Source organism: Entelurus aequoreus, linkage group LG20 (assembly GCF_033978785.1).
Source record: "Entelurus aequoreus isolate RoL-2023_Sb linkage group LG20, RoL_Eaeq_v1.1, whole genome shotgun sequence".
NCBI lineage: Eukaryota > Metazoa > Chordata > Actinopteri > Syngnathiformes > Syngnathidae > Entelurus > Entelurus aequoreus.
In genome coordinates, this window is record NC_084750.1 from 19,716,034 (window position 1) to 19,732,213 (window position 16,180).

Below are 16,180 nucleotides of genomic sequence, written 5' to 3' on the forward strand. Positions count from 1 at the left end.
CTATGTATTTTTATGACTATAATCCCTTGACTTATTTTAGGAGGCTTCTATCAAATATGCTACCATGTTCCAAAGCCTGCAATGCTTTATGAGCCTTCATTGAACATTGTAGTCATGACAACACCTTTTTCTTTTTGCGTGTGCAGTTTTTCTGGTTTTGCATGTAATTGCTTCAACTGCCAGACGAAGCTGCAGCCTGTCATTCACTTACTTCCAATGAGTTACTGCTCTTTTTACACTTCACAACATACCTATGCATTAAACAAACCATGTGTAACTTTACCTGGCTTCACAGTAACATTGGCGTAACCTTGTCCATGCGCGCCCTTCCCATCCACGGTCACCTCAAAGTCATACAGGCCAACCGTCAGCTGAGAGAGCAGACAGAGATCAAGCAGGCTGTAAGAGGAAGTGAGCTTACACTGAAACTATGGCTGCAGAGCAGTGGCAATATCCGCACGTGTAAAAAACCACACCCTGCACTCATTTTGCGCGAGGAAAGATGGTGATTTTTGACATGTTCACAAGACATATTAAATCAGAGCTGGGCAATTATTTTGACTCGGGGGCCACATTGAGAGAAAAAAGTGTCTGGGGGGCTAATGTGTATGTGTGTATAAATGATATATACACATTTAGCTGTACAAATCTGCTGTACAGTATGTGTGTTTGAGTCCCTTTTTTTCCAGGAACACTAACACCAAAAGTCACAATGTCAGATAGAATTCTAAAAACGTTATGACAGACCACCTCAAAAAAATGGAATGGAATTTTACAGTTTTTTACTGAATGGGACACCCAAAATGTACATGAAAATAAAGAAAGTGGGATTTACAATATTAACTATGACCAGTAAAACACTGAATATTAACAACATATGAACATCGCTGCTCTTTTACTTCTCAGACCAGCTCCTCGGTAGTTGTGTATCTTTTACAATCAAGCAAAACACAACAAAATTGTAACAAAATATGAATGCAAAGGTTAATAAACACCTACAACAGGCCTGGGCAATTATTTTGACTCGGGGGCCACATTTAGAGAAAAAAATGTGTCTGGGTGCCGGTATATCTATTTTTAGGAACACTAGTACAAAACCTCCCAATAATGTCTGATTGATTATGACAGACCGCCTTAAAAAACGTAATGGAATTTTACATTTTTCTAGGAACGATAAAACACTGAATATTGACAAAATATGAATGTCACACCCCCTTTCGATCGACATATTTTACAATCAAGTGAAACGCAACAAAAATGCAACAAACAGTGAAATATGAACGCGAAGGGTACAAAATAAACCCACCTACAATCTGATATATCTGATATGTCACTAAGCTTTAGAACTTTGTTGTGAAAATCTCCTTCCGCGTCTGTAGAAACGCTTCCCGCCCACACTGCTTGGTGCCTCGTCTGAGCTGCTGTGACGTAGATGACCATAGTAACTAATTAGATGACCATAGTAACTAATTAGATGACCATAGTAACTAATTAGATGACCATAGTAACTGGTATATCATCCATAAGCGCAGATTCCAACCATTGAAATACTTTGAATAGTTCAAGACTTGCGGTCATTAGAAAACATCACTGCACATCATAATGGCAGCTAGTTTCCATCTTAAAGATCTAAAAAAATTATTTGGGAATGTCCAGCGGGCCAGATTGAAAAGCTTAATGGGCCGCATGTGGCCTCCGGGCCTTAATTTGCCCAGGAGGTCTGACCTACAATATGATATATTATCACTTTTATGCATAAATGTGTTGTAAAAATTTGCTTCCGCATCTGTTCCTGACACATGCCCACTCTGCTTTGTTCCTGGTCTGAGCTGCTGTGACGTAGATTACCGTAATAACTCTTATAACCCTCAAAAGCGCAGGTTTCAACCACTGAAATACTTTATATAGTTCAAGACTTACGGTAATTTAAAAACAGCACTGCACATCACAGTTTTGATGTTAAAGGTCTAAAAAAAAAGTATGTAGAACGTATTGAAAATCATAATGGGCCGCATTTTGCCCAGGTTTGTAATTAATGGTTTACAGCAAGTAAAATAATATATGGGAAACACTGCTATACTTTACCTGGCTGAGTTTCAGGGTCTCGCTGTGCTGCCCTTCCATCTGCCCGCTGTAATCTTTGGGATGTGTTATCAGACGCCAGTCAAATGCATACTTTGTATCTGTCGGGGAAGATACAAAGATAAAAAGAAGATACATGCATTTAATGAATTCCATCAGATGAGGATTATTTAGAAATGATAGGTTTTTATTTTGGGACCAGTTGAGAGGGTCAGGATGGGATGACAGGATTGACAAAATGCTGATTTGACTAGAAGTAAATATTAAAAATGTTAATTTTTTGAGGCTTCAGAAAAAATATTAATATATCTCCCTTACCTGGCGGAGGTGTTGGCAACACAAAGGCATTCAGCTCGACATGGTCGCGCGGTAGCGTGACCTCAGCACTCTCCCCTGCCGACACCACCAGCTCCCTCACTGCTGTGGTAAACACAGTATCAGAGGTGACGCTATTAGTACAAAAACAACAAGGATGGTACAACCACAAAAAAGTGGAGATTTAATCTGCAAGGGGGAAAACACTCAGGGTCAATGTCTTCATGCAGGGGATTTGCTGGAAAATGCTGGCTCGCACTTGTTATAATCTTTTTTTTTTTTAATATGTAAGATGCCAAATGTTACAAAACCCAAAACCAGTGAAGTTGGCACGTTGTGTAAATCATAAATAAAAACAGAATACAATGATTTGTAAATCCTTTTCAACTTTTATTCAATTGCCTGAGGGATCGTAGGTCCGTAATATAATCGCTTTCGTGCAGTGATTTCTCCAGATTCTCTGAACTTGTAGCTTTTTGTTGATGAAGCAAATGTATTTAATTATTATGTATTTATTATTATTTCACAAATTGTTCAAGCCCAATAAAAAAATGGCCACTGTGCTGCACTGAGGAAACTGCTACCTGCTGAAGTTGTATCCTGTTTCCACACCACATAAAGTAAATTCAATCAAATGTACGACTGGAAAAAAAAAAACTTTCATTGGATTATTAGTATTTTTTGTACAGTATATTCCAAAAGATTACACTGAAATATAAAAATAAGACAGTGGTAAGAGAAAGTGAAAGTTCCAAGCGTCAATCACTTCAGCTTGTCTAAAACGACAGATGATTATCACACAGTGTGTTCACATCTTATCCTGTTAGTATTTGTCTATGTTCTGTTGTGACATGCATTTTATTGTTGGTCATTTTCTCAGCGAAGTGAAGTGAATTATATTTATATAGCGCTTTTCTCTAGTGACTCAACGCACTTTACGTAGTGAAACCCATTATCTAAGTTACATTTAAACCAGTGTGGGTGGCACTGGGAGCAGGTGGTTAAAGTATCTTGCCCAAGGACACAACGGCTGTGACTAGGATGGCGGAAGCGGGGATCAAACCTGGAACCCTCAAGTTGCTGGCATGGCCGCTCTACCAACTGGGCCACTCCACCCCAAAGCGAAAGGTGAAAGAGAGTGCTATGACTTATTAGTTTTAAAGGCCAACACCTCTGAGCACATTCCAAGGTGCATCCATGTGGATTAATATTTTTTGCCATACATAATTACACATTGGGCCTTTTCTCGTGTGTCAAGGCACTGCAATTCAACTGCCTGGATTAGGGTTGTACGGTATACCGGTACCAGTATAGTATTGCGGTACTAATGAATCGAAAACGGCACTATACTCTGTTTGAAAAGCACCGCTTCCCAACGGGCTTGACGGTGCGCCATCACGTCATGACATACTGGTTTTACGAGCCTAAGAGCATGTTCGGCAACGCACAATCACGGAGTACTTACAAGCAGACAGTGTGTAGACAGAAAAGGGAGAACGGACGCATTTTGGCTTAAAAACTGATGATAAAGGTGAAGTTATAACACTGAAACGTCCTCAGGAAGAGGTGCTTTAAGACATGGCTAGTTAGCTAGCAGCGAACATCCATCCGCAGTCGGCAGTGTTTTAGCTACTTCTAAATCACTAATCCTCGCTTCCATTGCGACGAATAAAGAAAGTTTCTTACAGGAACAGCTAAACACCCTTCACTACACACCGTAGGAGGATACAATAGCGCACCGGCGTCACCGAATGTAAATAAATGCCATGAGTGGATCTACACCTGACATCCACTGTTTTGATACCAAGTACAATAGCGTATCTAGTCGATACTACTATGATTACATCTATATTTTTTATAGTCACAAAAACTTTTTAAAAAATTCATATTATGCTTATAAAGTCATGAAATCCGTCCCTGGACACATGAGGACTTTGAATATGACCAATGTATGATCCTGTAACTACTTGGTATCGGATCGATACCTAAATTTGTGGTGTCATTCAAAACTAATGTAAAGTATCCAAACAACAGAAGAATAAGTGATTATTACATTTTAACAGAAGTGTAGATAGAACATGGTAAAACAGAAAATAAGCAGATATTAACAGTAAATGAACAAGTGGATTAATAATACATTTTTACAGTTCGTCCTTTATAATGTTGACAAAATAATAGAATGATAAATGACACAATATGTTACTGCATACGTCAGCAGACTAATTAGGAGCCTTTGTTTGTTTACATACTACTAAAAGACAAGTTGTTTAGTATGTTCACTATTTTATTTAAGGACAAAATTGTTCTTCGATTGCAAAAAGAAAAATATGTTTATTGTACCCTAAGATTTTTTGTTAAAAAAAGCTAATAAAGCCATTTTTTTGTGGTCCCCTTTATTTAGAAAACTATCAAAATACATTTTGGCACCGGTACCAAAATATTGGTATCGGGACAACCCTAGCCTGGATACATACAGTAATTGGCATATCTTAACGACATTAGGTTTTTCTTACCAGCCTGTGTTGGAGGTGTGACGACATCACTGGTATTGGAAGAAGTGGCGACCTCACTGGTGTCATCGATGGTGGAGTTCTGCTGGGAGGGACCCGAGGCGCGTTCACTGCTGCCGTTCACTTGACTGGTGTTCCTCTGCTCTGCTTGTGGAACTACGCTGGTGCTGGGCGCCAACAGAGTCGGGTGTGCCGTGCTTAGTTTTGAGTTTTCCTGAAGCGATTAGAAAGGATAACCGTGTGACAACCCCAAACGTTGCATATGTTAAAGATGACTTATGTTGTTACAATGTAGGGGTGCTCGTGTCGAACAATTGTAAAGCGTCAAATCAAAAGGTTCATGCATTTTAGATAGCCTAGGTGGGCGGGATTTTGCAGTCTGGCTACATTGTGACGTCACAGCGAGATCAACATACTTATTTGGACATTAGGTCAAGCTTCCAGCCTTTAGGCTATGAGGGAACAAAAAAAGGTAAGACAAAGTATTATTTTCGTCTAATCCTGGCACGTGCATAGTAACACCAACGTGCAACGTGCAGTGACTGCTGTTTATTATGCAGGTTTGGAGTGTGGAGGTGTACCTAATGGTGTGACCGAGTGAATCTATATATTGTTTATGACGTTTACTATTCGACCGTGTCTAGAAAGAAAGTAGCGCTGACGACTTCAAGATGTATAGTGTATGTTTTAACTACCGTATTTTCCGCACTATAAGGCGCACCGGATTATAAGGCGCACCTTCAATGAATGGCCTATTTTAAAACTTTGTTCATATATAAGGCGCACCGCATTATAAGGCGCATAGAATAGACGCTACAGTAGAGGCTGGGGTTGCGAGACCTGTTGTGGCTCAATATTGGTCCACATATAAGGCGCACCGGATTATAAGGCGCACTGTCAGCTTTTGAGAAAATTGGAGGTTTTTAGGTGCGCCTTATAGTGCGGAAAATACGGTAAGTACATTTAAAAAGATAAATGATGATACTTTTGGAGAAGGTGGGGCATGGTTTCATTTGCAACCTGGGAACGCCTCCAGAAACGAAACGAAAAAAGAAAGAAAGAAAAAAAAAAAAAGTATGGAAGCTGAACAAATAAGAAGCAAAAAAAACAACCACTTTCATGTGGTATTGGACAGAAAGGAGGACTTTTTTTCTCCTCCGTTTGAAAATCTGGACTTTATCATCACTACTGTCTGATTCCAATCAATGCAAGTCATCAGAAATCAGGTAATACATCAACTTATATTCTTGTCTTCATGATGTTTAACATGCTTGTATTATCATTAAAAACCTTGAACTTGTTAACAAAAACGTCTCTCATAAATAAGTAAATATAAATGATATATATGAATGAGGTAGATCCCCTCAACTTGGTCAATTGAAAAGTAGCTCACCTGCAGAAAGTGTGAGCACCCCTGGTCTAGTCCTACTTTTACTATAAAATAACTTCAAATTACCGTGCTGGTCTGTAATTCTGTTTGTGGGCCTTGTTGTGCTTGGCGGACCCTCCTCCCTCTTTTTGTGGCAGGACCCTTCAAGAAGCATATAAAACAAAATGATTGTTAACTAAGGGAAAGTTACCAACATCACTTATATTTTAGAAGCATTCCCCGTAATGGCAATATCCCAATTAAGGTTCAAGTGATTCAAATCAGGGTAATCTTTGAGGTCGTACCTTGGAGAGCATCTGAAAGAGGCCGAGCGACTCTTCGTGGGGTTGGGGCATATAAAAGATGGGGCAGCCGCCCTTCAAGGAGCAACGAAGAAGCACGCATCGCCCACTGAGGATCCACACAGCGTTGCAGCTGGGATTCAGGCAGCAGGCCTCCCAACATGTCGCCCCGCCTTTCCCCTCTGCAAGAGGGTACCAGCCAAGGCCGAGGACGCTGCTCCACTGGATCCCCAGCACCCCGCCCGTGACCCGGCAGAGATCTGCTGATACGCCTGGAGGGAGACAGAGGACATCCATTAGCTTCTGTATGAACATGAGTCACATGACCTTTGGGAGGGCAGGCCCCTAAGTTGCAGATAGTATTACCATCGCAGAAAGAGCAGGAGGGTAGCAGCAGTTTTGTCAGAAAATATAGTGAAAGGTTTCATTTACAGTACAGGCCAAAAGTTTGGACACACCTTCTCCTCATTCAATGTGTTTTCTTTATTTTCATAACTATTTACATTGTAGATTGTCACTGAAGGCATCAAAACTATGAATGAACACATGTGGAGTTATGTACTTAACAAAAAAAGGTGAAATAACTGAAAACATGTTTTATACTCTAGTTTCTTCAAAATAGCCACCCTTTGCGCTGATTACTGCTTTGCACACTCTTGGCATTCTCTCCATGAGCTTCAAGAGGTTCAAGACTGTTGGAAAACCATTTCAGGTGACTACCTCTTAGCTCTGGGTTGAATCACCAAAATGATTCCCAGGGGGTGGAACAAGGGGATGGGTCAAATTGCAGAGGCTAATTTCACCACACCTACTGTGTGTGTGTGTGTGACTATCAGTGGTACTTTACCTTTAACTTTATTGTAATCAAAGAACAATTTTGTCATTAAATAAAATAGTGAACATACAAGACAACTTGTCTTTTATTAGTAAGTAAGTAAGCAAACAAAGGCTCCTAATTTGTCTCCTGACGTATGCAGTAACATATTGTGTCATTTATCATTCTATTATTTTGTCAAAATTATAAAAGGACAAGCTGTAAAAATGTATTATTAATCTACTTGTTCATTTACTGTTAATATCTGCTTATTTTCTGTTTCCACATGTTCTATCTACACTTCTGTTCAAATGTAATAATCACTTATTCTTCTGTTTGGATGCTTTACATTAGTTTTGGATGATACAACAAATTTAGGTATTGATCTGATACCAAGTAGTTACAGGATCATACAATGATCATAATTTAAGTTCTCATGTGTCTTGAGTTTATGAATTTTTTTAAAAAAAGAAAAAAGATTTTGTGACGATAAAAAAATATTGATGTAATATCGACTAGATACACTATTGTACTTGGCATCATTACAGTGGATGTCAGGTGTAGATCCACCCATGGCATTTGTTTACATTGTGACGCCGGTGAGCTATTGTATCCTCCTACGGTGTGTAGTGAAGCATGTTTAGCTATTCCTCGTCCTGCAGGGACGATACTTGTAAGAAACTCACTTTATTTGTCAACATGGAGGCGAGGATTAGTGATTTAGAAGTAACTAAAACTGCCGATCGCGGATGGACATTAGCCGCTAACTAGCTAGCCATGTTTTAAAGCACCTCTTCCTGAGGGAGTTTCAGTTTTATAACTTCACCTTTATCGTTAGTTTTTAAGCCAAAATGCGTCCATTCTCCCTTTTCGGTCTACACACTGTGTCTGCTTGTAAGTACTCTGTGATTGTGCGTTGCCGAACATGCCCCTCTGTAAAGCAAAGCAAAGCAATAATAATACTGAAATAAACTGCAACAAAAAACAGTGCAATAAACAGCAATAACAGTGCAATACATTTTAAAAAGGTGCAATATATGCATCACATCTTTCATATAATCGACAGTATTACCGTTTTTCTAAAAAAATTGTTTTAATTTTCATAACATGGTCACTACTGCCTAGTTTCTCTTGTTGTATTCTTATTTTTACTGTAATATTTGTATTCTTATTGTTACTTTTAATTTGTATTCTTATTGTTATAATTTTCTATTTTATTTCCATTTATACCCCCATTATTTACTTTTTTAAATTCTATCACATTTCTGTACACTGCTGCTGGAATTTTTATTTTCCTTAGGGAACTGTCATGAAGGAATCAATAAAGTACTATCTATCTATCTATCGATCCATCTATGTAAAACCAGCAATGTCATGACGTGACGACAACGTGCAGTCATGCCTGTAAAAAAAAACTAAAATATGGCGAGCCGGTACGTTTCAAACAGAGTATAGCAGTGTTTTTCAACCTCTTTTGAGGCAAGGCACATTTTTTTTCATTAAAAAATCCGGAGGCACACCACCAGCAGAAAACGTTAAAAAAATGAAACTCCACCAGGTCGTCGTGCCTTATTTTGAGTTTGTTGGTGTTTTCCTGTGTGTAGTGCTTTAGTAAGATCTTGCCTTGCGCTGTTATTTTGGTGGACCTTCCTGTTTTGTTAGTCTTTTCCTGTAGCAGTTTCATGTCTTCCTTTGAGCGCTATTCCACGCACCTGCTTTGTGTTAGCAAGCAAGGCTATTTATATTGTTGCTATACTTCTTTGTGTGGACATTGTTGATTGTCATGTCATGTACGGATGTACTTTGTGGACGCCGTAAGTTTTTGCTGTCGTCCAGCATTCTGTTTCTGTTTACTTTGTAGCCAGTTCAGTTTTACTTTTGTTTTGCATAGCCATTGCCTTTTCCTTTCGTTCATTTTTTATTTAAGCATTACATACATTTTACCTGCACGCTGCCTCCCGCTGTGGTCTGCATATTGGGATCACAACAAACCATCCTCGTCTCACCCGACACATTACGACTTTTGCAAAGCAATTAACTACCAGCTGCCACATACTGATATGGAGTATTACGTGGTTACCCTGCCGAGTTCTACACAGCACAGACACTAAGCAACGGCACATTATTTGCAGATTATAACTATTGATTTGCAAAAAATATTTTTTGGAACAATTAGGTGAAGTTGCATAATTTCCCACGGCACACAAGGCAATATCTCACGGCACACTTGAGCTCAGATGGGGAGCAGTAATTATAATTTACGCACAAAACAGGTCCCAAGCGTTGTGAATGTGATCTATAAAAACATTGGAGTGAACGGAAGTGTGGAGACTTTGAGCCAAAATTCCACACTTTTTTTAACAGTGGTTTTTTATTCATTAGTACCGCGATACTACACTAGTACTGGTATACCGTACAACCCTACTTCAAACATACACTGATGACAAGTGTTACCGTATTTTTTGGAGTATAAGTCGCTCCGGAGTATAAGTCGCTCCGGAGTATAAGTCGCACCGGCCGAAAATGCATAATAAGGAAGGAAAAAAACATACATAAGTCGCACTGGAGTATAAGTCGCATTTTTTGGGGAAATGTATTTGATAAAAGCCAACACCAAGAATAGACATTTGAAAGGCAATTTAAAATAAATAAAGAATAGTGAACAACAGGCTGAATAAGTATACGTTATATGAGGCATAAATAACCAACTGAGAACGTGCCTGGTATGTTAACGTAACATATTATGGTAAGAGTCATTCAAATAACTATAACATATAGAACATGCTATACCTTTACCAAACAATCTGTCACTCCTAATCGCTAAATCCCATTAAATCTTATACGTCTAGTCTCTTACGTGAATGAGCTAAATAATATTATTTGATATTTTACGCTAATGTGTTAATAATTTCACTAGGGCTGCAACTAACGATTAATTTGATAATCGATTAATCTGTCGATCATTACTTCGATTAATCGATTAATAATCGGATAAAAGAGACCAACTATCCTATCCAGTATTTTATTGAAAAAAAAACAGCATACTGGCACCATACTTATTTTAATTATTGTTTCTCAGCTGTTTGTAAATGTTGCAGTTTATAAATAAAGGTTTATTAAAAAATAAAATAAAAATAAATAAAAAATATTTTTTATTATTAAAAAACAAAAACTCTGCGCATGCGCATAGCATAGATCCAACGAATCGATGACTAAATTAATCGGCAACTATTTTAATAATCAATTTTAATCGATTAGTTGTTGCAGCCCTAAATTTCACACATAAGTCGCTCCTGAGTATAAGTCGCACCCGGAAAAAAACTGCGACTTGCAGTCCGAAAAATACGGTACATTGCAAGGTGCCAACTAGAACTAGAACTGGTAATTGCAAGAGAGCTGCTCTAACTGAGTAATAATCCAGTCTTGAAAAATAATAGGTGACAGTTGGAAAAACGCTAACAAAAGGCGCATATGAGGCGAAATCGTGTGTGTAGCATGAAGCTCACTTCCTAGCCTTTCCTTTAAGCCGAGCCATGTAGTAAAAGCAAAGTGATGCAACAAATGAGAGCGACAGTGACAACTAAAAGGATCTATTCACAGAACACTTCTCGCAAGAGCTGACACACAGCCACGGCTTGAGTAATCTGCCGTGTCAGCGGCAGCAGAGAGGAAATTAGGCCTTTTCCCGACAAAACAAGACACTGATTAACGCCCCGAAGCACATTATGCAATCAGCACAAAAACTCCACCCTCTGAGGCGACCCGTACCAGCCGTCCAATCTGTCAGCGGCGTGCGCTGCTGCGGTCTGCTTCTCCCTAATGAAATTACTCTACAAATGATTTAACGAGCTCAGATGGGGAGCAGTAATTATAATTTACGCACAAAACGGGTCCCGAACGTTGTGAATGTGATCTATAAAAACATTGGAGCGAATGGAAGTGTGGAGACTTTGAGACAAAATTCCACACTTTGTTTTTAAGACAAGACCCCAGATCTTTTATAGATACAATTTAAAAGGGATATCAGCTGAAACAGTGTGGATAGCTTTTGAACTTTTCTCTCACAAAACAGATGATTGTTCAGTAAAAGCCCATTTTGGCCTCTGTTTAGGCTTCTTCCCCCCCACCCCCCAACACACACACAGCATCCACTCACACAGAGCTCTTATTGTTCAAACCCCCGAGTAGACGGGCACATGCACAAGAGGGGTGCCAACAGGCCTCTACGACAGTAAAAAACCAACAAACAAGATAAAAAGGGGGCATGAGAAGATCCCAAAGAGGATGAGGACCCACCTTAAGTAAGCAATCGCCACCCTCAAACAGTTTAACAGGCACAGATGCGGGCCGGTTATCAGTTCTCTGTCAATAAATGCGCATTAAGGTTTTTGTTTTTTTTAATCGTTGTACCTGTGGGAGGGGCCAGGAGTAGGAGGTGGGTGAGTGGCAGCAGGAGGAGGTGAGGTAAACTCCACGAGAGCAGATGCTGGTATGCAGAAGACATTTTACAAAACCTACAAGAAGGAAGAAAGAAGATTAAAGATTAAGATTAAAGTACCAATGATTGTCACACACACACTAGATGTGGTGAAATTTGTCCTCTGCATTTGTCCCATCCCCTTGGGGAGCAGTGGGCAGCAGCTGCGCCGCGCCCGGGAATCATTTTGGTGATTTAACCCCCAACTCCAACCCTTTGTTGCTGAGTGCCAAGCAGGGAGGTTATGGGTCCCATTTGTATAGTCTTTGGTATGTGTTAGCGTGTTTTGTTGTACAGCAGTGGTGTCCAACATGGCAGCACAAGTATATAAAATACAATTTTGAAGTTTTTTTTTATCCTGCATCAGAACATTATGAAGGATGATTAGGGCAATTATAGGGAAATTATAAAAGCTGAAGGAGTGTTTTTTATTTTATTTGTTAATTACAATGGAAAATTAATTAAAATTGAATTTTTAAAAAGAATAATATTTAATAAGATTTTTTTTTTTTAAAAGTCGCAAGGCTGGGACTATTTTATTGTTAAATCAAATTTTAACTAATTAAAATTATTTATTTTTTTAAGTATACATTTATAATAATAATTTAGATAAAACAACCGAAAAGAAGTACAATTGAAAATTATTTAAAATGTTATTTTAAAAAATTATTTATTAAGAATTTTTTTTTTTTTTTTTTTTTTTTTAAATCGCAAAGCTGGGGCTATTTTAGTGTTTAATCGAATTGTAACTAATTACTTTTTTTTTTTTTTTAAGTATACATTTTTTATAATAATTTAGATACAACAGAAAAGCTGAGAATTTTTTTTTGTGTTTGATTAAAATTGAAATTAATTTAAATGTATTTATATATTTGTATAAATATTAAATATTTATGTACGGAAAAAAAACACTTTATAAATAGTTTGATTGAATAATAACTTAAATAAAAACAAAACCCATTAAAAAGAGAGAATGTTTTATTTTGTTTAATTAAAATCGTATCTGCTTCTTCCTATTCTTTTTTGGACATGCTGTACAGACTACAAGCAGTTGTCGGAATTATTATTATTTTCAATTGTATATTATAAAACTGTAAACATTTTTAAAATAAACGTATCCTTTTATTTTCCTATACAAGGGTTTTAGTGGAAACCCTTTGGACACCCTTGCTTTAGATTAATTACTGCATGTTCTGTCATAGGGGCCAAATTTACTGTCCCCCCCTTAAATAATATTAAGAACCTAACAGTATGTATTTATTTAGTTTAAAAAACACTATGAGTTGCCAGTACCAGCATTCTACACACAATCTAAGATAACAATTAGGACCCAATAAGAAAAGTCCCCCTGCCTCTCACACCCAACCCTGCTATTTGAGAAGAGAGCAAATGGAAAAGCAAGGGCTTAAAGTATAAAAACCTGCATTTTTAATTTCCATCATTATGATGCACGCTCAAAATGAGCTTGACGCCCAAGCTGAGATTTCGCACGAAGGCGTCAAAAGAAATGTGGCACCTGTTTAACAACTGAAGGCGGCTGACGGCGCCACGTCGACCCTTTTCCCGGCGGCCCGGCTGTGCGAAAGGTGAAGTGGGGAGAAGTCGCGGGTGCTCTGGGGCGACGGGTAAAGGTTGATTGACGCCAACGTTGTGTGGAGGGAATCCAACATGGCCTTCACAGTATCAGATGTTCATAAGCTGGAGGCGGAACAAAACAGAATGAGAACACTGTTCAACTCAATTGTTTTGGGAGCCACATTTCGACCAAGCAAAGGACTTCTCCCTTCACTAATACCGTATTTTCTAATGTTCTATACTTTGAATGGAACATATACAATTTTAGTGTTGTTTACTTGAGTCATATTGCAGTCTACACATATCTCTTATGTGTGACTGCCATCCTATTGCAGTCTACACGTACCTCTAATGTGTGACAGCCTGGTCACACTTATCATTTCGCCATGTACGAAATAAAATAGCTTCGAGGTCGGTAAGCACAACCAAAATGATTTCCGTACATTAGGCCAATGTTTTTCAACCACTGTGCCGCAGCACACGTGAGATACAATCTGGTGTGCCGTGGGAGACTATCTAATTTTACCTACCGTATTTTTCGGACTATAAGTCGCAGTTTTTTTCATAGTTTGGGTGCGACTTATACTCAGGAGCGACTTATGTGTGAAATTATTAACACATTACCTTAAAATATCAAATAATATTATTTAGTTCATTCACGTAAGAGACTAGACGTATAAGATTTCATGGGATTTAGCGATTAGGAGTGACAGATTGTTTGGTTAACGTATAGCATGTTCTATATGTTATAGTTATTTGAATGACTCTTACCATAATATGTTACGTTAACATACCAGGCACGTCCTCAGTTGGTTATTTATGCCTCATATAACGTACACTTATTCAGCCTATTGTTCACTATTCTTTATTTATTTTAAATTGCCTTTCAAATGTCTATTTTTGGTGTTGGGTTTTATCAAATACATTTTTCAACAACTTTTTAGATTGAACCAAAGTGCTTTACAGGTTAAAAAAGCATGGAGCAAACAAAAAACAAAAAACTAAGCAAAACAAACAAAAAAAAACCCCAAAGAACATAAACAATGAATGTGCTAAACAAGATAGTGCAAATGCAATACGGTAAAAGGGGTCGAATAAAAAGTTTAAAAATTTGCAGAATAAAAATAATGATAATAAAAGTGCGACTCATACTCCAGTGTGACTTATATATATGTTTTTTCCCTTCTTTATTATGCATTTTCGGCCGGTGTGACTTATACTCCGGAGCAACTTATAGTCCGAAAAATACGGTACATTGTAAAATACATAATAATACAGGAGTTTGACACCCCTGCCCTAAAGGGACAAGCAGTAGAAAACGGATGGATGGATCTCACAGATTGGGTAAATGTCCATTCATCCATCCATCCATTTTTCCACCGCTTGTCCCTTTCGGGTTCGCAGGCGGGGCTGGAGCCTATCTCAGCTGTATTCGGGCGGAAAGCGGGGTACACCCTGGACAAGTCGCCACCTCATCGCAGGGCCAACACAGATAGACAGTCAACATCCATCCATCCATCCAGCCATCCATATTCTACCGCTTGTCCCGTTTGGGTTCGCAGGGGGTGCTGGAGCCTATCTCAGCTGCATTCGGGCGGAAAGCAGGGTACGCCCTGGACAAGTCGCCACAGGGCCAACACAGATAGACAGACAACATTCACACACTAGGGCCAATTTAGTGTTACCAATCAACCTATCCCCAGGTGCATGTTTTTTGGAGGCGCGAGGAAGCCGGAGTACCCGGAGGGAACCCACGCAGTCAACATGCAAACTCCACACAGAAAGAGCCCGAGCCCGGGATTGAACTCAGGACCTTCGTGTTGTGAAGCACATGCACTAACCCCTGTTTCACCGTGCTGCCCTGGGTAAATGTCTTCTACCTGAAACCAATGGCAGTATACTGTATAATTATTGGTAAGATTAAACAATCCATATCACTACTAATGACAGAGAATACTCATCACTTAATCAGAAAACAATGTAAACAACACTGATCAATAGTCAATGGGAGAATGATTGAAGAGATGACATGAAAACAGTATTTGATGTAGAATGGTGTGTATTTTAGCAAGGTGTTAAGAGTGATTGGATGGCGCATTAATCAACTTCATAACGATCGTCTCATATTCTATGCATAATGTATTTACCTGTTTAATCCTGGCTCCTTGCTTTACGGCACCTTGAGGCTAACAGCTGCTGGCATCTCTTATCACTTATTTACACACCACGGGATCCACGCGTGGGCTTTCGACATGCAGCATTCCAGAAGAAGAAAAAAAACCAGAAGTGAGACTTCACGGGTCTCGTACTTCGGTCCGCCGCGGTGGCGTGTTTTCTTTTTTTTTTAAATCCTCCTCGTCACCCCAAGGTGCAGTAAATTGGGTCACTACCGCCGTCGCCCGTACAGCTGACTCTGTAATCACAGTCAAGTCACCAGTAAGCGTTAAAACACATTTCCGGTGCTTTGCCTTTCACAATAAATGACTACAGCTTGCGGCGTCTTAACATGTTTACAGGCAATAACAACTCACTGACAAGCATAAGCAATTGAAAGAACCCGAGTGTATACAAGTAATGAAATAAGAATACGGAAAACAGATTATTTTTTTCGATGTTTTAGTAAAAATGTGCCGCTTCATTGGTTAATGAAGGACATTGACCTTAATCTTACTGCTTCCGGTCTGCGTCACCTGCTTACCGCGCTGTCAAAGGCAAACACCGCAACAGACTGACTTA

The 16,180-nt window shown here is 38.9% G+C and overlaps 1 protein-coding gene across 2 annotated transcripts in view; it reads right to left on the bottom strand.

Annotated features, from left to right (window-relative positions):
* The window catches only part of kiaa0319l (KIAA0319-like ortholog), a 47,483-nt gene that overhangs the window by 31,146 nt on the left and 157 nt on the right, over window positions 1-16,180 (bottom strand). The window contains exons 1-10 of one of the 2 annotated variants that reach the window (XM_062029604.1): window positions 16,105-16,150; window positions 15,592-15,857; window positions 13,386-13,567; window positions 11,803-11,906; window positions 6,582-6,850; window positions 6,364-6,438; window positions 4,911-5,121; window positions 2,401-2,502; window positions 2,086-2,183; window positions 284-371 (exon numbers count right to left, since the gene is read on the bottom strand). In XM_062029604.1, coding sequence (XP_061885588.1) covers window positions 284-371; window positions 2,086-2,183; window positions 2,401-2,502; window positions 4,911-5,121; window positions 6,364-6,438; window positions 6,582-6,850; window positions 11,803-11,896 — 937 coding nt within the window. In that variant the 5' untranslated portion in view covers window positions 11,897-11,906; window positions 13,386-13,567; window positions 15,592-15,857; window positions 16,105-16,150. Of the gene's footprint in view, window positions 1-283; window positions 372-2,085; window positions 2,184-2,400; window positions 2,503-4,910; window positions 5,122-6,363; window positions 6,439-6,581; window positions 6,851-11,802; window positions 11,907-13,385; window positions 13,568-15,591; window positions 15,858-16,104; window positions 16,151-16,180 lie in introns of those variants that run through there. The other variant, XM_062029603.1, reaches the window with a different exon arrangement.